Source organism: Paramisgurnus dabryanus, chromosome 7 (assembly GCF_030506205.2).
Source record: "Paramisgurnus dabryanus chromosome 7, PD_genome_1.1, whole genome shotgun sequence".
NCBI classification, from domain to species: Eukaryota; Metazoa; Chordata; class Actinopteri; order Cypriniformes; family Cobitidae; genus Paramisgurnus; species Paramisgurnus dabryanus.
In genome coordinates this window covers 7,567,318-7,591,775 of record NC_133343.1, presented here as the reverse complement: position 1 = coordinate 7,591,775, position 24,458 = coordinate 7,567,318, and the positions used below count along the sequence as shown (strand labels likewise).

The 24,458-nt window shown below is 38.1% G+C and overlaps 3 protein-coding genes across 6 annotated transcripts in view; 1 reads left to right on the top strand and 2 right to left on the bottom strand.

Annotated features, from left to right (window-relative positions):
* LOC135783297 (fidgetin) overlaps nucleotides 1-1,754 on the bottom strand; it is a 31,787-nt gene extending 30,033 nt beyond the window's left edge. Inside the window, exon 1 of the mRNA XM_073815283.1 lies at nucleotides 1,682-1,754. The gene's annotated coding sequence lies outside the window, so the exon portion shown is untranslated. The remainder of the gene's footprint in view (nucleotides 1-1,681) is intronic.
* A 1,259-nt stretch (nucleotides 1,755-3,013) lies between these two features.
* cobll1a (cordon-bleu WH2 repeat protein-like 1a) lies at nucleotides 3,014-16,940 on the bottom strand. 2 transcript variants are annotated; one of them, XM_065260271.2, is made up of 10 exons: nucleotides 16,795-16,940; nucleotides 14,134-14,232; nucleotides 13,828-14,032; nucleotides 13,399-13,624; nucleotides 12,369-12,475; nucleotides 9,785-10,006; nucleotides 9,539-9,629; nucleotides 6,115-6,256; nucleotides 4,669-5,808; nucleotides 3,014-3,497 (listed from the first exon to the last, which is right to left on the bottom strand). In XM_065260271.2, exons 1-10 carry the CDS (start codon nucleotides 16,797-16,799, stop codon nucleotides 3,494-3,496), a joined length of 2,241 nt encoding a protein of 746 aa, XP_065116343.2. In that variant the 5' UTR covers nucleotides 16,800-16,940; the 3' UTR covers nucleotides 3,014-3,493. The 2 variants fall into 2 exon arrangements, with proteins under 2 accessions (XP_065116343.2, XP_065116344.2); XM_065260272.2 differs by having other exon boundaries at nucleotides 6,115-6,253.
* A 4,968-nt stretch (nucleotides 16,941-21,908) lies between these two features.
* The window catches only part of scn1lab (sodium channel, voltage-gated, type I like, alpha b), a 55,155-nt gene continuing 52,605 nt past the window's right edge, over nucleotides 21,909-24,458 (top strand). For 2 of the 3 annotated variants that reach the window (XM_073815355.1, XM_073815357.1), the window contains exon 1: nucleotides 22,850-23,283. The gene's annotated coding sequence lies outside the window, so the exon portion shown is untranslated. Of the gene's footprint in view, nucleotides 22,127-22,849; nucleotides 23,284-24,458 lie in introns of those variants that run through there. The other variant, XM_073815356.1, reaches the window with a different exon arrangement.

Below are 24,458 nucleotides of genomic sequence, written 5' to 3'. Positions count from 1 at the left end.
AGAACCGACACAGGTGGATGATTTCAAAGCACCGCGAGAGCGAATCGAGAAATCATACAGAGGAGTTTGCTTATCAATCGTTCTCACGTTACTTTGATGTCAAACGTCTGCGGTTCTTACGGCGGCGGCGCCGCATAAAGTCTAACTCACCTTAAAACTGTATTTATTGCTGTCGGACTAGCGCACATGGATTTAGCAGTTATGGAGGCCCCCCTCCAAGCTTGAGGCCCTAGGCATTTGCCTACTCAGCCTATAGCTAGCGCCGGCCCTGGGTCACACATAAAAATTTAAATCCTCTCATGATGTTGTTCCACAACCGTGTTACTTTCTGTCGCCTACAGCACACAATGTGCACTGTTAAAAATTATTTTCAAGAAAAAAATTCTTAGTATTTGTGTCTTGTTTTCAGTAAAAATATAAAAAATTCTTAAATTAAGATGCTTTTTCTTGATGAGCAAAACGACCCAAGAAAATAATTCTAGTTTTAAGACCAAAAATATGATATTTAAGTGATTTTGTGCATAAAACAAGCAAAAAAGCGGCCATTGGGGTAAGCAAATATTTCTTGAATTTAGTGTTTAAGAAAAATTTTCAAGATTGTTTTGCTAACCCCATTAGGAGATTTGTTTTGCTAGTTTTATGCACAAAATCACTTAAATTTGATATTTTTGGTCTAAAAACCAGACTTATTTTCTTGGGTCATTTTGCTCATCTTAATTTAAGATTTTTTAAATATTTTTATTGAAAACAATAAAACAATTATTGTTTCTTGAAGATTTGCAGTGTGTTGCATGTTGTTTAAATAGCTGTTCATTCATACCAAGTCAATTGTGTCCAAAAACTTCAAGCTCCAAAATGAACCTAAAGGTAGCATCTGAAGCAATATGACTCATTCAAGTTGTTTACTTTCAAAGCAAATCATTGATCAGCTTATTTATACACTCTCAGATAAAGGTACTTGGTTTGGGGTGCTACCCTTACACCTAAAGAGTCCATATTAGCACCTAAAAGGTACGTATTGATATCAAATGTATATTTATCTGTATCGAAATGGTAAATATTAGGCAAATTGTCAATGGGACAGTACCGCCCCAGTGGCGTGTGGCATTAAAGGGACATTACACTTTTAAAAAAAATATGCTCATTTTCCAACTCCCCTAGAGTTAAACATTTGAGGCCGGTTGCACCAGCCGAACGTAAAAAAGTTGGGTGTAAAGTCCTACATCGGGGTTAGCTACGTCTGACATTGTAAAAAATATTCACGCCTGTTGCACCATCTGAAACTACGATCAGACGCAGCTACGCTCAGCGCAGATGATGCACGCCCCCTCGTATGTGTTTAACTGCAGCGATATTTAGATGCCATTCGCGTTTACTACGGTAAAAAATTTACACTAACTGCCGCCAGCTAATAGATGACATATGAGAGCTTTTCTCATGTTTACCAGTGCGCTCTCCCTCAAGATGCGATTGTCTGGCACAAAAGGTATAGTTTGCCGAATAATTATATAGGGGTGTGCATTGGCACTGCCCTCACAATTCGATTCAATTGCGATTCACCAGGTAACGATTCAATTCGATTCTACGATGCATCAGAATTCTACCGTACACAACAAGGCAAATTTTTAATCAGTCAAGTGCAACTATTCTTAGCAGCTATAAAACAATGACAATTATATACCTGAGATGGAATTTACACAAAGCGTAACTCTTGTCTAGTTTCCCATTAACTTCGTAGAATCCGAAATGTGCCCGTATGTCCACTTTCCATGGAAAAGGGTGCGTTTTTATTTACCCCTGTCTATCACAGTCATCTCTCTCCGCCTCAGCCATCTTGATTGTTGTTGTTATGCCCCCGGAAGTAATTGAAACTTCACAACTTTATTGTCCACTTGAGGCCAGAAAATAAACAGTGACATAATCGATTATGGCAATTTGCTGCATCGATGCCGAATCGTGCGCATTGTGATGCAGGCGTAGTGATTTTACGCACTGCCCGAAAATAGTCCCCTTGGTTACTTTCAATAGCAGGGGACTATTTTCGAGCAGTGCGTAATATCACTACTAATTAGACCATGCTAATGGTCTAATCAGATTCAATGGATTGTGCTAAGCTATGCTAAAAGTGCTAGCACCAGACCTGGAGATCAGCTGAATGGATTCTAAAACGTTAAGAATCAAATGTCTAACTTGAGGGAACTGGAAAATGTGCATATTTTCAAAAAAGTGGAGTGTCCCTTTAATGTACAAAACTAGCTTTTAAATCTCATGTATGCATATTCAAACATCGTTCATGTGAATATCCATGGCATTTGTCATCAGTGAAGTCAATCATAGCGTGCACAATATTATTTGTTTTTAGCAAATACCCACAAAAGGTCTTATCTTACACAAAGCTATCAAACAGTTTGCCTTCAGGAGATTTTTAATCTAGCACAGAAGTCAAAAGTGATACTTTTTGATCATTTATGGTGCTCTATTGGGCTCTGTGAAAGATGCTGTGGGTTTAGAGTAGACCAATAATGAATAAATCATTTTTATCTGTGCACGGATTGTTTTGCCAGGCATAACATTACACAACAGTCTTGCGGTTCAAGAACTTGGCTTTGCATCTGTTGAGCCAGCCAGACGGCTTTAACCCCTGGGCAATGCAAATTTTAAACATTTCCTGCCATCTAGTGGCCACACGGTGCAACACATAAATGGATGCTGCTGAACACATCTTTTATTAACGTTGTGGGTCTTTGATATTCTCATGGTCTCTTATGTGAGTGATGTTAAACTATCAGTAAAAATGGTCCCATGCTGTCACTGTGGCAGTACCCGTTAAAAAGTTCCTAGTATGTGTATACATTCAATACCAGTATGTACCTCTGAGGTACTACTATAATATAACTTTTTAAGTGCAAAGGTGCTCTAAATGACAGCTTGGGAGCATTTTTCTGACAGTCTATGCTAATATGCGTAAACATAAAATATGGTTTCTGTACAAAAGGTTTATGACCATGATTTATTTATTCATGCACAAAAATAGAAAAAACAAACATTAGAAATACAAATCAAATCAAAGTCGACACATAAAAATAAACTTTCATTAAAATAAAAATAAACATTTACAATAGAAAAGTTTAACTGGAACGTTCACATGCTCCACTGCATATTTTTATCCTTGTGTAATTGTGGGGTAAACTTATCATGTTTTCGTTTACATGCCACTCATTTCAAATGCTGGAAATTCATGTTTTTGAAAACATTCCCAGGAAACACTGCATGAAATCCCCTAACAGAATTCCAGAAAAATAACATTTCCTTTCCTCACAGAATACAGACAGATGAAAAATGTGTTTGATAAAAACAGATAAACCATTCACAATTCAGTATCAATCCAAAATATTCATAATAACATAAAATCAGTAACATAAGAAACATGATCCTGAGGTAAAGAATGCCTCATTCAATTTAAAGGAAAGTTCTCATTCAGACTGGCCATCAATTACCTGGAGAAAAAGAAACCATTATAAGTCCCATCACAGCGAATAAAATGCATTAGGTATTCAGTCACATGCATTAGCTTGTATTGTGCATACCATCGTTCTGTTATTATCAGTGATGCGTTAGTAGTATTAGGTTAAATTGTTATTATACAAGGCATTTAAAGGAAAACACCACCATTTTTCAATATTTTACTATGTTCTTACTTCGGCTTAGACGAATTAATACATACCTATCTTTTTCAATGTGAGCACTTAATCTTTGTACAGCGCGTTGTGAATATGTTAGCATTTAGCCTTGCCCCATTCATTCCTTAGGATCCAAACAGGGATGAATTTAGAAGCCACCAAACACTTCCATGTTTTCCCTATTTAAAGACTGTTACACGGGTAAGTATAGTGGCACAAAATAAAACGTGGCGATTTCTTTTAAGCAGATAAAATGAGAACTATATTGTATGGCGGAAAAGGTGGAAGTGCTGCAAACTAAGTGCTCTTCCGCCATACAATATAGTTCTCATTTTTTATGCGCTTACAAAGCAGTACCACGTTTTATTTTGTGCCACCATACTTATTCGTGTAACTACTCATGTAACAGTCCATAAATAGAAAAAACATGGAAGTGTTTGGTGGCTTCTAAATTCATCCCTGTTTGGATCCTAAGGAATGAATGGGGTTAGGCTAAATGCTAACACATACACGACGCCCTGTACAAAGATTAAGTGCACGCATTGAAAAAGATAGGCATGTATTAATTTGTCTGAGTTGAGGTAAGAACATAGTAAAATATTGAAAACAGTGGTGTTTTCCTTTAAACAAAACACTCCCTTATACGCACATGTAAACCGAATGCTGAAATCTATCAAATATTTTGTTGAACATGCACACAAACACAACACAGAGGAAGGAAGACGGCAATTAAACGAACAAAGGAAAAGACTATTATAGGTGTCAGACGTGACATACAAGCCATTCCTGACCAATAGACACAACTGGTCTTTGTAAATGTTACTGGAACATATAAATTAAACATCCTTGCAATACTGGCAGTTTCCTTTCGGATGACAGGACATAAACTATGTGCATGGAAAGCCTGGAAAATTTCATTGATACTAATGTAAGGTTGTATTAATATTCCAGTGCTTTTGTTTACTCACTGTGTGCGTTTATCTCCTACCTCTTAGCGTGCTTGGTATCCAGCGCAGACTTGAAATGTTTGGCTTTTTGAAATACAGCTAAGGCAAACGGAGACACAGTTTCTGTAGAGCAAGGATCAGAGGTCGAGTGTGTTTTAAATGGGCAGTCGGCACTGGGGTGAGATGTTAAAGAGGAGGTGCCAGGAGATTCTGGAGCAGAGGTGTAATCTGCATTACGGATAGTTTGGGTAGAGTGGGCTTTTGGTTTAGAAGGGTGCGAGTTGGGTTGGTATTTGAATTTTGAGTTAAGATGGCTCTCAATGTCGGCTCTCAGGTCTCTTTCGGTTTCTTTATCGTCGTTCTCTCCTTCACTGTCTTCCTCGTACCAGCAGACAGGCGGTGGTGGTGATGGGAAATTATCATTTGTGTGTGCATTATCCATTGTAAACTTTCTCCATAAATGAAATTTTCTGTTATTGTCATCATCACAACCTTGAAACATCCTTCTTTTTTCTTTGTATTGCTCTATCCAGTTCTTCTCCTTACCGGTCTCCACCAGAGCATATTCATGTTCCCCATCTTCTATATTTGATCCAACCGGTGGATGAGCTGGTACATTACCAGTCCAAGTGTCTCCTAACTCTAAACTTGTTAGTTTTGCATTTCTAAGCCCCAGATTATTTGCTTTACCATTTAGTGGTTCTAGATTGTTGAAGCCCCTTTGGAATGACTGTAGACCATCCTGTTTAATGGGTTTCAGATAATTATTCTGCTTCTCATGTTTTTGCTCCAAGTTCTTGGCATTTGCCAAAATTTCATTTCCTTTCTCCAAGTGCTGTGGAATCTCTGGCAGGTTCTCACGCTTGTCTAAATCACTGCCATCATTTCTAAAATGTTCAGTTTGGACTTCTGGGAGCTGAGCACTGTGGATATCCAAGTCTTCTGGGGTACCAGGGCTCAGCTTCTGTTCTGCATCGGCAGGGTCCGGTGCCACTTCAAAACATTTCCCGCCTTGCAGACGTCTCTGAGGAACCACGGTGAAGGTGGTCAAACCTTCTCTCTCAGACGAGCTCCTCATCAGCCGACATCCAGGAGGTGTTTTAAACTCAACTTCTGGAGTGCTGAGCTCAGAAGATGGACCTGAGGTGTCTTCTGTGGTTTGTTGCTGGGATGAAGAAGAACTAAAGGGTGTGAGGAGTAAACTGCTTATTAGAGATATAAAAATAGACTTGAGAGCAGGGGTGGGCATTCCTGGTCCTGGAGGGCCACTGTCCTGCAAAGTTTAGCTCCAACCCTAATCAAACACACCTGAATGCCATTTCCAAGTCATCCTGCAGCCTTTAATTAGATCTTTCAGGTGTGTTTGATTAGGGTTAGAGCTAAACTTTGCAGGACAGTGGCCCTCTAGGACAAGGAATGCCCACCCTTGCTTTAGAGAAACAGCAAAGTATACCAAAAAATTATAAAAAAAAAAATTTGGAACGTACGTTAGAGAAGACAGCGTCTTCTTATGTCGAGCCTGCAGAGATTCCACGAGTTCGCTCATGACTTCAGCGATCGCAGGGCAACGGTCAGCTATGTGTGCTCTTTGTTTGTCTGAACTGTTGTCATCCTTGTCAACATTCTCTACTTCAGTGAAACAAAGTGTTATGATATAACAAGATGCACATATAAATGCTGTGCTTACATGTAGGGCGAGTTGCCCTAAAATGTTGGACGCTGCCTAATGTGGGACAACTAAGATCTAGTGTTTGTAGGGCCAGTAACTGCGTTTCCATAACCTTTTAAATTGCACATTGCGATTTGAAAATACAGCAAATGGAAACATGTCAACTTCGCAAAAACTTTGTAGTAAAAAAGTTTTTATGCTCGCAAGAGGTGGTTTTTTAGGCAATTCGGAATTTTGCAGGTCACATGATGCAATTAAGTCACGTAATTATTATTTAAAGAAGATGACACGGTATGTCAATGCTATGTCACGAGAATTCGTACATATTGTACGAGTTGGCTAATTCGTATTAATTCACACAACCACATTCTTAAGTTTTTGTACGATTTGCCTTGACCCCTATGACGTTGGGGTTAGGAGTTGGGTTTCGTTTTTCTTTTTTTCATGAGAATCGTACGTTTTTGCGCAATTAACTTCGTATGCTAATTAGCCAACTCGTAAAATATGTACAAATTCTCATGAGATCAGGCTGGGTATGCACTTAAACCTCCCAGAAACATCTAAATACATGTCTGCTCCCAAGTATAAAGCCCGATTTATAGTCGTGCGTAAGTTCTATGCCATAGCTACGGCATAGGCTATCCGTAGCCTGTGCATAGCCTGACGTGCACCTCGCAAAATTTTTAACAGTGCGTCAGGTCTACGCGGACCGCAAGCGCTGTGATTGGTCCACCAGAACCCCTCCCGTCAGGTAAAAAAAACGCGTCATATGTATTTCCGTTTGCGACGGTGAAAACAAAGAATGGCCATGTTGAGGAGTGATTTAACTCAAACTGCAACAAAAGTCTCTGTTTATTTACTTCCATCATTGCTGGTCTTCTCAAATCATACACAACAAATTACTGTTTCTTCTTCGTTTGTGGGTTAACTTGCCAAGCAGCTTCTTCTTTGACGGTCGCGCTGCTACTGTGGTTACACGCCTGGATACTGCTTACCAGCAATCTGTGCGCGTGTTTGCACGTCAACGCGGACGACGGCGCCAAAGTATAAATGAAAACCGACGCGGAACCTACACCGTAGGACCTATGCACAACTAAAACGAGCCCTTAAGAGGCTTTCCTTGCCAATAATGTTTGGATAACACTCCTACATTTCTTATAATCAAAATGATGCACTATTACCTCCAAGGAACACCTATACATAGCTGCTCTTAAATATAATGGGCTTTCCTTGGAATTATTTTTCTGGATAATACTCTTACGTCACCTGTAGTTAAATATAATGCCTAGTGCAGTGGAAGTATTAGAGTAATGTACCAACATCAGTCGACGTTATGTTTGGAACAACTTATCGCAAGAAAAAAAATTATGTTTCAGTCGCATTTCATCGATTAACAGAAACAACTTCATTTCGCAATAGTATTTTAAAAATTTTAGAAAGTGTTGCGCAGGAAATGCAGCTATTGAAACCAATACATCATAAAGATAAAATAAAAATCACATGACCTCTCAAATGTCCAGTCATGTGGGTGAAGCAATAGGCTTGTTCGAATTCATGCGGCACCGCAAGAATCGACAGCCGGATGACGTCAAAGTACCGCGAGAACGATTTGTGAAATCATACGGAACTTTGACGTCATCCGGCTGTCGGTTCTTGCGCCGCCGCATGAAGTCCAAGAAGCCTAATTTTAAATAGGAAGCACATTTCAAAGAAGTCTAAAATTGAAAAGTTGTCCCACATTAGGACAATTCACCCCATCTATAAGCGGTCCTACTGCATCTTACTATAAACTATTATCATTACAGCAACTCATTGCAACACAAGTAAACAAATGCAACATATTTGATATAATTTATTTTAATATTAATCATGATTAGTGAATAGAATTTTAAAAGTTTATTTGGCAACAGCTTGGGGAAAACAAAGAAACAACAAATTAGCACATTTAAACAAAATAAGCAGACAAACCAAACTAAATAAATAATAAAATTAAAGAAGATGTATTATGGCTCATGTCTTCATACTGCACAAAATTTAGTTACAGTGAATTTGGGATAAATCTTTAAACCCAAAATAAAAATTCTGTCATCATTTTACTCTCATGTTTTACAAACCTGTATGCATTTCTTTGTTCTGATGAACACAGAGGAAAATATTTTGAGAAATGTTTGTAACCAGACCATTCGTGGACCCTATTCACTTCCATAGTAGGAAAAAAGAATACTATGGAACAGTCTACAAACGGTTTGGTTACAAACATTTGTCAAAATATCTTCTTTTGTATTCATCAGAACAAAGAAATGCATACCGGTTTGTAACAACATGAGAGTAAATGATGACAGAATTTTCATTTTTGGGTGAACTATCCCATTAACCCCCCCCCCAACCAAACTGACTGACAGACATTTGATAAAATACATTAAAAAAATATATATTTTTTGCCTATTAATGCATTTTTGTTTGAAGCCTACATTTTAAATTTTCCCAAAAAATTATTTTGAATTCACAAAATATTTGGAGGACTTCTATTAATACCACCACAGACACCCAAGGGGGCCTGGACCCCCATTGAAGACCCATGTTGATCTGGTATTACCAAGTACTGAGAAAATAGGCTGTAGCTGAATTAAGGCACTATTATTTAAATAAAGTGCTACCGATTGAACCTTAAGTAACGTCATGTTTTATGTTCTAGTATGTTAAACTAGTACAATCTGTACTAACGCTAAAAAGATTTTCTAAAACATTACCATAATTCTCTTTTCTTCTTGCAAACCTGTTTTCTTGTTAATTGACAACATGATAGAGACAAATTACATTGCGTATATGCAATAAGAGTGTGGGATTCAACGAGGAAGATTAAAGACACACAGAAAAATCAGCCCATCACCGATGAAAGCAGGAACAGAGAAACAAGCATGAGGACAGAGAAGAAAAGACACAGCACAGCCTGTTACACGCCCCCTCCTGGTAAAACAGTGTAAAACAAGAGCGAATAATCACAATCGGACACAGAAAGATTCATGTTTGCATAGTCAAGAGCGATACTTTTAGCAAAGCAAATTGTTTATAGAGATAATACTTTATGGCAGTCAATAGATTCGTTTTGATATTGATACTAAAATGTTGTTTTCATTGGATACTCTACTATGTTTTTGTCCATCACATCCAGGGACACAGGTTTCCACAAATGCAAACATATGCAAGGTCATTAATATTGACATGAATGACCTAACACATACCTTTGTTATCTTCATCAGATGGAGGAGGCGGGGCTCTCCGCTTAGTCCTTTTAAGAGAGGACTCAGTGGAAGATATTCGACTAAGCAGACCCTGAGAAAAAGCACAAACAAACACTATATTTAATAATATTATTTATGTCAATGATAAAATCAATGATAAAACTGAATTTAATTTTCCAATTTACAAATGAATTCTGGTGTATTAATCCAGGCTTGGATTAGTATGGTAATCCTCATGATACCCACCTGTTTTCCAGGTGTGTCCTGCTCAGAAAATTCGGCATAGTCTTTGGTGTAAAGTTCACAGCCGATGCTCTGAGATGTCATCAGAGGAGGCCGTGGAGCACGTCTCTTCTTAGGCACGTCTGCAGTGACCGTTTGTGAATTTAAGTGGCCGTTCAGACAGCTCACCCCGACTGCATGTCGGTTGTTCAATTCGGGAGAGCCTGGAGCACTGACAGCCAAAGCCTATAGAGAACAACACAAAAAAAAAAAAACTTACAGAAAAACATGAAGTGAACAAGAATTGCAGACTGCCACTTGTAAAGCACATAGAACGGTTTTTGAAGCAACTTAGATTGCATTATTTACAAGCTATATATTTTTTCTAATCATGAACTTACCAAGTATTAAAAAACACAGTTTCATCCCACACTAGTTTCAGCTACGGGAATCCATAGTACGGTAAAAAGCATATTTGAGTACAAATAAAGTAAAAACCAAGCAGTGATGCGCCTAATTACAATTCTTGGCCAAAACAGAATATTCTGAACATCTAAAAAACAAAACAAGTATTTTAAAGGGGACAATGACCTAATTTTTTACTTGCTTGCAGAGAATGGTTAACCAAAACTAAGGGGCTGTTTACACTTGGTATTAAGATGTGTTTTCATCGATCGGATCACAAGTGGACGAGAGAGACACATTACGTTTACACCTGGTATTTAAATTGGTCTTTTTTGTCCACTTTCGACCGCTTCTGTCCTGAATACTGTGAGGGGGTGGTCCGTGAGACGGTGGGCGAGTCTCTCTGCTGTCATTCTAACCCGAGCGGGAGTAATTATGAGTTTATATGGACGCAAACTAATAATGTCGGAGTCCGCTGCTTGTTTATCAAGTAAACGTGCTGCACAGAGTTTTGTACGTGTGTAAGTTAGAGCTTTCTCTGAATTTTCAGCGCAATTGATGAAATAGGATCGCGCAACTTTCACACGCTTTCAAAACGAAAATACGGAGAACAGCCGCAGTAGTTTTATCAATGAAAGGCTAAAAATAGCGCTGTTCACCGCATGTTCACGCCAGAAGTCAAAAAAGACGTAAAACTTGTCTTTAATACCTCAGATTAGATAAATGGGCAGAGAGAAGGCGGTCGCGTGTCGCTGTTCGAACACATTCAACCACATGCGTTCCGCAACTCCAAAGCGATCCGATCAAAAGTGGTTTCGACTACCTCTGGATGTGGTTGAAAGTGGTCAAAAGTGGACAAGCTCAAAACGTTTTGAACACCGTTTACACCTGGCATTAACGTCGTCCATTTGTGATCTGATCGACGAAAACACATGTTAATGCCAAGTGTAAACAGCCACTTAGTTACCGGGTTGATCTTTTACACATTTTCTAGGTTGAAAGAAGCACTGGGGACCAAGGCTTTGAACCGGTTCATGGAACGAAAACGAAAACCAGAAACTTTTGATTTTTTGCAAGGAACAGGAACGAAACCAGAAACTTTAAAAAAAATATATCTTCCGGAACAGAAACGTTTATTTAAAAATAATGGTAACCACCAGCAAGTAGCCTACTCAAGCCCAAGTCTGTAATGCTCAATCATAAGAGGTAAATATTGTAGGCTACCAAGTATCTCAAGATGTTTGTTTTTTACTAATTAGTGGTGTAACGGATCGTAGTTGATCCGTAAAGATCATGACCGGTTTGGCTCGCATGCGATTCGCGGATTAATAAGCAAATTTAAATGGGGTGAAAGTTGACCATTTGCACGTGTTTCAAAGGCTTGCAAATGTTAACACAAGTGATTTTAAACAATTTAACCGCTAAAAGTTAGCAATTTTCTGTACACACATGCGGTTGAATGTGTCCGGTCCAACGCCGGCCTTCAAAGATCAAAACTCTTGATTTTTAAACTTGAAAGAGAGTTGCGCTACTGTGTCTTATACTGTAGTCATTAAAATACATTTGGTGAATAAATCACTGAAAAACCACGTTATTTTCACTGTTTATGCTGCATCTTCTTCCCAAAAGCTGGAAGTCATTCATTTTCAATGAGAGCCGTGGCAGTATGAAAGCACAGTTAGAATGAGACGTTTTTATCTACATGCACTGCGGGTCCCCTTACATGGAAGTCACCATCTGATTCTAGAGTAGCCCTAAATGGACAAACTGTTCTATAAAGCGCGTTTTGTCACTATGTTGTCTCAGACGATGAAATGTTTGTCCTGTGGCGGCTACAGTAGCTTCTCTATGCATTCGAAAAGGGAGGGGTGAGCTGTGGACAGCGCCATTGGTTGCAATTCACAGTCTCACTGCTAGATGCCGCTAAGAATCTACACACTGGACCTTTAAAGCATCTCTTTAATAAAAACCTTGTTGTCAAAATTGTAGTGGACGTAAACATGAGGCTAGACTGATGCAAATGTCCAGTAGATGCAAATGACAGCCTAAAGATAAACTGATGTAGATACAGATGAGTGATCTCTCTGTGCAGTTCTCATAATATTTATCAATTATTTATGACAGCCAGCAGGTCGCACAGAATTCATATCGAGAGACTGACAGATAGATGGACAGAGAGACAGCAGGTGAGAGACATACAGACCTGCTCATGTGTTTTCTTGCTCTTTTTGAATAAACTAAAAAATCTTTTGTTGCCCTTTTCTCTCTGGATCTTCTCTTTGACTGCTGTTTTTTGTTCTTCATCACCACCTGAACACACACAATGATGTAAGATGAGTATTGAGTCAAACGATCTTGCCATGACACTTTTATCCAAACTGACCTACACAACACATTACATGAACAACTTAAAATGGACACTCCACTTTTTTTGAAAATATGCAAATTTTCCAGCTCCCCTAGAGTTAAACATTAGATTTTTACCGTTTTGGAATCCATAAGGTTGATCTCTGGGTCTGGCGCTAACACTTTTAGCATAGCTTAGCACAATCCATTGAATCTGATTGGACCATTTAGCATCACATTCAAAAATAACCAGAGTTTCAATATCTTTCCTATTTAAAAATTGACTCTTCTGTAGTTATATTGTGTACTAAGACCAACGGAAAATAAAAAATTGCAATTTTCTAGACCGATATGGCTAGGAACTATACTCTCATTCTGGCGTAACAAACAAGGACTTTGCTGCCGTAACATGGCTGCAAGAGCCGCAATGAAATTACACAGCACCCGAAAATAGTACCCTGCTATTAAAAGTTACCAAGGGGACTATTTTTGGGCACTGCATAACATGTTACGGGCACAGCCATGTTACGGCAGCAAAGTCCTTGATTATTACGCCAGAATGAGAGTATAGTTCCTAGCCATATTGGTCTAGAAAATTGCAATTTTTTATTTTCCGTCGGTCTTAGTACACAATGTAACTACAGAAGAGTCAAGTTTTAAATAGGAAAAATATTGAAACTCTTTGGTTATGTAATGTTTGAACGTGATGCTAAATGGTCCAATCAGATTCAATGGATTGTGCTAAGCTATGCTAGAAGTGGTAGCGCCAGACCCGGAGATCGGCTGAATGGATTTCAAAACGATAAAATCAAATGTTGAACTCTAGGGGAGCTGGAAAATTAGTTTAATTGAAGTTTTGGTAACCTTCTGGTTACAGTTTTACTGACCTTTTGTGTCTTTTGCGTATAGCTCTTTGATTCCATAGTCATTGAGTGTTTTGGTGAGGTCCAGAGGTTCCGCTGAACGGCAAGTCCTCAAAAAGATGATGGTATTAGGATCAAACTCGCACTTCTCACACACCAAGGGCACCAACTCAGCCAGCGGCACTTTGGGATTGACCCGCACTACTGCTTTATGGGATTTCTTGTAGTTTATCATTAGACGAACTGTCGCCTAGGAAATGTAATTTTTAGAGAGAAAGGTTAAAACAAAACAACAAAAAAGCTAAAATGAAACTATACTGAAACTATAGAAAAGATGATGACAGTAATTAATGTGGTGAATTAGAATATTTCCAATTGGGTCAGCTACATAATTGTTGTGCTTGCAATGCCAAGGTTAAAGGTTTTAATACCTTAAAATGCACCAGGACTCACCACAGGCATATGAGGCTTTTTCTTATTAGCATCATCACTTCCTTTAGGTTGCAGGACAACTTTCTCAAACTCAAGGGAGCCAATCGGCGAGTTGGGCTTGAAACGAATGTGGTTATGATTGGCTGAGATGAGCTTTATAACATTGTCTGACGGGATGAGGCGGTGTTGAGCACACAAAGTGACTAGAACGTCCATCACCGGCTTACTGCAAGCACACATAAAAACCTGAATTAAAACATGACTACACATGCAGCTTAAGGGCTCTTCGGTATCATTACATCACATCTGTCAATTTTTTTCTCTCACCTGCCATGTACTGTGGTTGTGGTCTCCTGTCCTCCGGGAAGCTGTATGGTGAGAGTGATGTCCCTCTCTGTAAGATCTTCTTGGGGATCCATGTATGTGCTGTAAAAAGTATAAAGCCTATATGACAGAAGTTTTGGCAATTGATATAGACAGTTTCATCGGCCGCGGTTACGCGCCTGAACCGAAGGGAACCTCCGCTCTGTATTTATTTATTAGTCTGGCTTGTGGCAAAACTGATCTCTGAAACAAATATCTTGTCGAAAATAAAATGTTTTGGTTTGCTAAAGACAATGGAAGAAGACGAGTATGGTTTACAACTGTGCGGAGAGGTTTGGCAACAAGACAAGAATTCAAGCACATGTAGCTAACATCAATTGTACACAGTAACATTAGCTACTAGTAATTTACTTTACTTTATCAGAAATAAACTACTGTAAAAGGACTCTGTTGTTATTGATTCTATGTGGAAGTCTACAGGATGAGGGTATGGCACAATATGACTTATCCTAGTAGGATATGTTCACAAAAATTACATCTACACATGTACAGTACAATTATAGGGATACATACACATAGTTCATAACACTTATTTAAGCAAAAAAAAAAATTTAATTAATTTACATCCCACATGAAAAAATTCTATATAATGTGTTTACATTAACTATATTATTATAGTAATATATATTATTGTAAACTGTACTGTAGTCAAATTTTAAAGTAGGGGTGCGCGGGGCAAAAACTAACGCGGAGTTAATTATACATTTCCAATAATTTGCGAGAAATTATCTTTTGGCAGCATGAAAAAATACCATAAAAACAAAACGCTCAACCTGGTGCAACAATGTTAACAATTCGTGTTACAATGTTTTTTCAGAGTTATTGATGAACGAGTGTTTTGGTGGCATGCAAAAAAATTGAAAATCACATGTTTTTTTTTTGTTTCCAAGTTGGGTGTGTAAGATACCAAATCCAATGCTATGTCATATTATTCAGTGTCTTGTTGACTAAAACATAGCATCGTTTTGAAATTTGTCTGCAACTCTTAGCAACTTTTTTGGTGGGCTTGAAACTATTTTGACCCTGCGGGGTTAATTGTAACGCTGTGTTACAACTAACCCCTCAGCACTTATGATATGAAAACTGCTAACGTTAGCGTAATTCTTGCAGTTGTTTTAAATAGGCTACACACGAATGATTGCTGGCTGTCAACAAAATAAATGTGCCTGCCCGTCTTATCAAAAATTGTGTGTCAAATGTATTTTTGTTCATATCTTTAATATTGATTGAATAAGGTGACGTCAAAGATTGAAATCATAATGAAATGAATGGCTAAAATCAGACTTTGATGAACATTATATCAGAATTTGATTTTTTGAAACTGTAGTATGGTTATTACAGACTGGGTCACATAAAAAAAAAAATTCTGTCATAACTGTGCTGCTTTTTCTCACATATTTAGACATTTGTATCCATTTATAATTGAACTATTGTTAGAAAAGGGCTGGATGAATGAATACAGTGTTGATACCTGTCTATTATAGACAGATATATAAACAAGTCCCACTTCAAGTATATAGACAAAATAGTATTGAAATATTTGCCTGCAAACTTAAGTTTTAGCAAGTGTTACAACTAACCCCCTGCCTGTTACAATTAACCCCACCTATGGGGTAAGTTGTAACGTTTGGACTTCTGTCACGTTTGGTGTAATTGTCCAAGAATGGTAAGTACTAGAAACAAACTTCAAATGTTCATTTGTAGCAGAGATATGTGTGTTGCTTGTGTAAAAATATAATTAATCAAATTCAAATATTTTTTGAATGATTGAGCCAAAACCAAAAAGTGTTAGGTTGTGCCCCGCTCTCCCCTATACTACACAGTACAAATTCACTATTGTTAATAATACAAAAAACTATTGTATGGTCTGCATTAAAAAGTTTAGCCATTACTACACTATATTACAGCATACTACAACTGACAGTTATAGTTTAAATCATATTTAATTCCTATTTGCATTGAAATAGAAGTGATATTCATTAGTTTAATGAAATGCACTAATACTAAAAATAACGAACATTTAAAAATAAAATTGGGGAAGCCCTCTGTGCCAACGCCCTTGGGTGTGTTCATGGGGCTCGTGCGCTGGAGCGTGTAAACGCTTATCATAGTTGACAGCGCGTGGAATTTCACGCCTCCATACCACTGATCATCAGAGTGCATATAATCTTTATACTATTATTCCTTATAAGATTCAATACAAACGCTTTTAAAAATTGTTGTTTGACTTTACTTCGCGCAAACCGATTAATGTATGACATCAAAGTACCGCGAGAGAATTCGAAACTTTGATGTAATACACCGCATGAAGTCGCACGCAGACATATGACGAGCACCTGGTGTGAATTTACAGAAGATGGTAAGCTAATGCTCAATCAATGTCCACACAAAATAAGACATTAAGTAATTTAAATGGAGTCTTTATCTAACAATGCAACCGTTCAAAAAGTGTTACTTTATTCACACCATATTTAGGGTTTGTAGTTTACTAGCTAACTCTCACACAAAGCACAGGATTAAGTTAAGTACTATCAGTAGCTCACCGATGCAGACGCAACGATTTAAAGATTTCAACTGCATATTAGTGTATCTTTCATGTCTTACCTCATGTCAGTAGTTGCCAACTGGGTCCTCAAAAAACTGGGCTCTGATAAGATTTAAATTGAAAATGAAATTTGGCAAAGAAGCAGAGAAGGCGCAAAGACGAGCCTTTTTAATCCTCTAGAGTTGTCAGTACCTTATGGACATGCCCCGTCTAATGACATCAACAAATCTGTTTCGTGCGTGCACGCGCGTGCGTGAGAGGGAGAAAGAAAAATAGATGAATGTTTTAAAAATATTAAGTTTAAAAAAAAGACATGAAAGAAATTTATTAAATTACTGTATTTAATATAATAAATAATTAGCAAATCTGTTCGTTTTTTAAATCTTGTCACTTTTTCAGGTTGGTGTGAGAAAGTTGCTGTCCAATCACATAAAAGATGATCTATCAGCTGACTAACGCTGTCCCAATTTGCATACTTATACTATGCACTAAAAGTATGTACTTTCTAAAGTATTTAAATGTCACAAATGACATGCACTGTGCAACTGGCCTATGCACTATGTACTTTTTTGTTGATTTGGGGTGGCGCCTATCAAATAGTGGACCATCTGGGTATAAATGATGGCAACCACACAGTTGACGATGCCCATCGACTTTCATAGTAGGAAAAACATACCATGGGTACTGTCAACAGTGTGCTTATCATTATTTATCAAAATATGTCTTTCAACAGAATAAAGAAACGCATACAGGTTTACAACATCTTGAGGGTGATTAAATGATAAAAAAAAAATTTGGGGGGCTAACTATTACTTTAAGGCTACACGTTTCAAATACTACAGTTTGGTACACACTAATTCTTATATTGAAAATATTTATTAAAGAAACTGTAGTATGTGAATTGTAATACAGGGTGCTTCTCTGTGTGTCTGCACTTTGCTGTGAAAGTTCAACTTATTTTGTGAATAATTTCAAAAAAAATTTGTGTGCACAGAGATGCACCCAAACATAGATGTGCAAAGTAATTTACCATCAGGCAGGAGACAATGTTTTCTCTTGTGCTTTTAATAGTTACAAGTATAACTAAAAAGTACAACATAAATAAAATACTGCAAAAAAAGGTTTCTACTCGCCGTTCTAAAAACAGGTAAAGGATAAAGGTTATGTAACGTATTTCAATTGTTTGAACCACTGTGGATTCATTGTATCAAGCAGTCACATACCCAAAGTTAAGTGCACAAATATAGCCTTGTGTGTAGGAGTTTACATTTTGTGTCGATAACGTGACCTCACTCCCCCCGCAGCAGGTCCCAATACCATCTCTCACTAGACTGCTTATTTCACACGTTCTCTGACCAGCAGCAGACTCCACTAAGAGAAGTCAGACCTTGAATCTGAATAGACATTCATGTCTGTGTGTGTACTCGGTGTCAGAGGGGTGAGGAGAGATTTTCAACATTGTCTTTCTAATGAAAGCATGTACTGCCACACACCCGTGCCGATGTAACTGCCATGTCTTTGTACATCAGGACTAGCCTATAGGCCTGCTTGCATTGCTATTTTGACATATGAAGAGTTTGGTTCCAAAACGCAATAAATCCATTTTGACTAATTTCGGTAAAAGTGTGTTTTCTATACCAAGAAAGTAACAAGATGAAAACCACTATTTTTCTTACAAACATAGCATCTTAGGTAATAATAACATTAAAAATCCAAATCCATAAATTGATTTTCAAAGATTTATTATAAAAACAGATTTTTTTCCCTGCAAAATGCAATAAATACATTGCATCAGTGATCAGCTGTAAAATGTTTTGGTCCTGCTCGATTTTCGTTGACTTTGAGTAAAATAATGGAAAGTTTTTCATAAGATCCCCTGGGATCAATGTGTTAGCATGCCAGAAGCTTGATGCTGTCATGTGAGAACAAGCAACACCCGTCATTTTTCCTTCGCCAACTGCCTCTCACATAAATTATTAGATTTTGATGGCTTACGTTTTGTTCCCCGCCACAAAAAAACACCACAGGTTTATAAATGCCATCAAAAGTATTATTTTGTTTTTATTTGTTTGTTGATCAAGAAGTACAAAGTAGATGAGGAAAACTAGGATTCTGTGTGTATTCAAAGCACCGTCATTATTGTTTACAATGCGTGAAATGGTGTGCTGTGATTTGTTGAGCGGATTTATTGCATTCTGCAGAGAAAGAAGGCGTTTGTCACGGTTTGGAAAAAAGGGAGAAGGGATGACAGAAAAACATGTCTGATATTGGATTTTTTTTTAATACTAACCATATACAATACAGATTTTGGTGATAACTTATAAAAAAGTCATTTATCGCATTTTGAAACCAAACTCTTCATATTTGCCTGTTTAGGCCAAAAAGACGCAAACATGAACTTGTTTAAGCTCTGACAGTGTATGCGCGCTATAGGATGCGCAGCGCGTTTTCAAGTTCAAGGCAGCTGTCCAGTCCTAATAATTAACATACAGTAGCCTATAAAGAAGACTTCCAGAATAAAACACGGCGTTGGGTTTTGTTGTAAAAACAGTGCAAACAGATTTATTCAGTAATACATAGTTCAATTCGGCTACTCAGTGTTTAAATTGAGGGGGAGGGCTGGGGTGGTCCTTCTATAAACACTGAAGGACCCCCTAAAGCACAAAAATATAAAATTTTAATTTAAATACTACATGAATCTAAAATTGTCTTGCTGCGCTGACACAAAGTGATACTATCCATTATTTGTCCCAATAAACTAATCCTAAATATTTTTGTTTGAAATAAATGTATCCCTACACTTTTTAAAAATGGCAGGGTTATTTTTTAAAGCCATGTTGAGTGAATATCGGACAGAACACACCGCTGGGTTAAAATTGACCCAATGCTGGGTTATTATAACACATAGTTGCATAACAACAACCCAACATTGGGTAATTTTTAAGCCTGCATGGGGTATTTTTTTACGTTGAAATAAACATGACATTTATCGGGAAGTGAATTACTGAGGGAGTGAAAGTAGTGCACAAAATTTGGGTGGCACTCGCCCAGGGGTGGCCAGTCAGATGTCAGAGGGGTCCAGTGCCACCCCGGACACCCCTCTGCTCCGCCACTGGGAGGCCCAGTTTTGTGACTTTTCTAATTAATTGAGCGGATCAGTTACAAACTGATTTAGCATAAAAGTCACCACAAATTGAAGTTTTGCTTTTATTAATGTACTTCAAAACATTGATGAAATATTAGCATTAAAAACTTACCTCCTGCAATAGGCATTTTTTTGCTTTCTGCAATTGCATTTTGCTATGTTAAACAATTGCAATTTTTTCACGAGTTAACATGTAATTAAAAATGAAAACATAAAGCATTTGGCGTGCTGTGCGAGGGGAGGACTCCGAGCTCGGAAATTTATCCCAAACCTCGAATACTCCCACCTCCCTAACTGAAATATAGATATACTAGATATACTAGCTGAAAGTGAGGCGATGGGGTGAAGGAGGGATGCTGCAAAATCTGTCACGGGACAGAACAAAGGTGAGGGACGAGTAAAGACCACGTTGATTGCTGGTTGCATGACATCACCATGCTCCTCTCGAATTTAGTAACGTAATTAAATAAACTGCATTAATATTAATACTTTTATTTAGTTTAAATTATATTACTTAATTTTACGATCATGTAAAATGTATGCACTGGCACTGTAAGGCTACACTGAGTGTATTTATCATATTTATTCGGTCAACCCTGCTGTCATAGCCAGCTGTTTCATCTTGAGAAAGTTTACCCGTGCTGTGTCCGCGGTGTACTGGTGATCCTTCTGTGTGCCCTATGCCTCGATGACAGCCTGGCGGGCGGGAGCATTTAATGAGGGGAGCTCAGTGAATGTCAAAACCAGCGCGATGTGTCATGCATCACCACGAGCCCTGCGGAGGCGCGATGCGCTGGCACAGGGGAATCGCTAATGCGGTAAATCGTTTATCTTTTCTGAGTGTTTATTTTGAAGACGAAGGCCATACGAATCCATCAGTTTTCATTCATCCATACTAAACAACTAAAGAGGCTCCATCAGTGAAGCAGCCAGAACATGCAAGACTTTTCCTTCAGACTGGGATTACTGAAGGGGTCTTCTTTAACAATGCTATCATACTCATCTTTGCCATAAGGGGGCGCCAGCGCATTGTTTGGATCACCGTGCCTCTCCCATGCCCCAGGTGCAGTCCACAGTTTTCTTTAAGCATTAATAAATATTATTGCTTTTGACCGTGTCTGATACATATGGGGATTTGAAAAAGAACAGCCATTTACTATTGCATTTTGCAATACCCAGGTCTTTACTGGTTCAGAAAAGTGATACTGGGAAGGCAGGGAAAAATTATAAATCAGAAAATGTCACATATGATATGGTCTGTACCATGTACTGCATTGCTTGCTGGCCACATTTCCAGTTTTTAGGTAGTACCTTTTCTTACTTTTATCATCAAACATTAAGTGACTTACATTCAAAGTAGCCTATAGTGTACATTTCCTCAGTATGTGTGATTCCTGGGAGCCCTTGCCTTAGTGCTGCCCTTACCTTAACCCATGACCTAAGGTATGTTTTAGAAACTAGTTATTAATTGGTGGATATGGAACTATAGACTTGACACCAATCTTCCTGTGACCTGTTGCTCAGTCCATTTTAGTTTTAATTATTTAATATATATTTAAATATTTTAAAATACAATCTACACATACTTATTAGGCTATACCTAACAAAATGTGTCACCATGAATCATGTTTTTTTTTAAATGTAACATTATAGAAATATTAGTCACTAAAAATGACATTTGCAAATACTTAAATATTAAACAATTAAATAAAATCATTAGACAATAATTATTCATTCAATATCCCTTCTTAAATTAGTATACATTTAAACAGTAATTAGTATGCATTAAAACGCTTTTATTAAATACTTTACTATAGTTAAATAACCGTTTATTCAATAAAGGTTAATAGAGTACCTGTAAAATGACATTTTCTAATTTAAGAAAGGGAAAAATGTTTTCCCCCAATCACCTCAGTGTTTTCGTAATTGGGAGTCGGCCTGGGCCTCACGTGCAGATCCAGGCAATAGATGTGCATTGACACTGGACTCGAGTCGTGAGGCTCGCGCACGCGTCACTCCCACCATCCAAGCCACCGATAACCGGAAGCGACTCCGTGATATTTGGGGAGACGAACGAGAGCCGAGATCGCTCATCCCAATGGATAAAAACACAATCACCGCGTCATCTTAATCCATGTGTTTTAATGGGAGATAAGCACAACGAAAGGAGTTAACTTAAAGAGGTAAAAAACGAAGTTATTGGAAATCACCGTTATCCAGGTTCGAGCCTGACAGGCATTGCAATGGTGAGTAAAAGATTCAGAAACGTCTAGAAATGCCTGGAAAATGGAGATCATATTTTTGCCTGTAGCTAATACAGCACGCCCAGGATTATGTCAATATCAATCGTTGATGGTGCTATAAAATATATTTCCCGTACGTAAAATAAAGTTATTGCCATATGGCAGATTGTGATTATGATTTGATGTCCTTAGGCAATAAATAATGTGATGCTACATTTTCATGTAAAGGTCACACAACATCAAACAGAATGTGTTTATTGGCAAATGACGTAAAACAACGATAAATCTCATCCATGTACACATCATAGATATTAGAGCCCAGCATGTGTTTGCGCAGTAAATTGGATGATCCGTGTACGTATAAACACTTTAAATGGGATTTGGATTGCTGCCATTATCCCTTTTATCCATTTCAGTGTTTTTACATGGGATTTGTATCTGGATGCGAGAAAACCGGACAGATGTTTGGGTTACTGTCCGCTGGTTGCCTATAGAGATTGTGTTGATGCTGAATTTGGCTGATGTTTCAAAATTAAGAAGATGCTGTTTATAGTAGTAATATATTGTCAGATGTATTTAAGATTAATGTAAAGGTACATTTTGTTTGAGACCCTGTCATGGCCGCCTAGCACGTTAATTATATTGATAATGATTGTCATTGAAAAGGAGAGCAAACGCGACCCCCTCCCTCCACCTTTCCTTCACATTTCCACACCCACCCATCTTCGCACAGACTGTACATGAGAAGGGGTGAAAACACAATCTGAGGACACCAATACGTGACAGATTCGGGTGTCAACGCGAACCTTTCTTTCTCAGAAACTCATTTGAACGATAGGTACGTCGGATACATTTTGATCAGTGATTAAAGGCACGCCCAGAGACGTTTTCTCTGTCGCCTAGACACCGTTTAACCCTTTGGTGGGTTTCTCGTTACGTGGGTTTACATCAATCTCGGTTACTCAGTCAGAGGTGGGAATGTAGAGCTGTTGTAGCCCCGGGCTGTGTTTTTGACGTAAAGCTTTAGAAATGGCCGTGTAAATGCTGTCAGGTTCAGAGTTTGGGTGGACCTCGAGCCTGTGGAATGGAAATAAACGGAGACGTCAACATGGCGACAGCTGCTTCGCCCCTGCGCTCGAGATGAATCCTCAGCTATAAAGGTAGGGCCTTCAAGCTCACCTTGGACTTTTGTCGATAGACTTGTAAATGTAACCATCGTGATGTACATGAACGCGTATATGACTTAATCCATCGATCAAAAACACATTGTTGTATTTTGTTCATAAGGGTGTTAATTATTTGACTTGTTGCAACAGCACTTAAAATAAAATGGCTGATAGATCTTTATTATAAATATCCATTGGGGAGTGCGTCTTTGGACTTTTGTGTCAATATTGATATTATTAAAATGAATAATGTCATTAAATTTAATCAGTCAGTAAAATCACGAGGAACATGCTGTTCTTTAACAACACAGACTGTATGGGTCAACATAGATATAGATAAGTACTGAGAACTTGAATTCCTGTTTGCATTGAAATAAGACGTGCACGGTGCACCTGTTATAGTACCAGTGGGAACCACAATTCTTTGAGTCAAATGTATTAAAACGAAAGCATTAACGTATCTTAGTTCAAAAAAAATTAATAAAGTAATGCCACGCGAACAGTCTAGAAAACGTTAGAGGACGCGCGTGGAGGATGACCCTATAGCTGAGCGCAGGCGCAAACGCGCGCACCTGTGTTTCAGCACCATGGAGAGCAGCTGTTGCAAATCCATATTAACCGCAACAAAGCAACACAGTTTTGAAGTAAACTTAAGAAAAATGTGTCAAATTCTCCCCATAAGTACTACTTAATACTACTTATACGAATCAATTGCCTCCTTTTTAAGATAAATTTATCTGGTTGTGTTCGTTTTTAGACTCTGTTGAACTTGTAGGTTTCAGTTTGTGATCACTTTCTCCACATCTGTCAGATACACATATACAAATACATAAACAAGGTGTGACAAATAGTGCATTGATGGCCATTAGTCATTGATTTTTGATCAGGCCTTAGTCGTACACTTAAATAACAGGGTTTGTTAAAATGGTGTGTTGCTGAGATGATACAGGCTGAGAGTCTTTTTACATTAAGTTCATTGGTAGAATCTGAGATTTTTCAGGACTGCCTACTGTATATCTAAATTGTGCCAAATATACACCCCTCCGGTGGTCTCTAAGGTTTAGTTTGACCCTGGAGACTGGGCAGGGCTGGGATTAATGGCACTCAAGAGGCGTGGCTCGATTTTGGAGAGCGGATGAATAAGTGAATTATTGCATGAGATGGGTGAA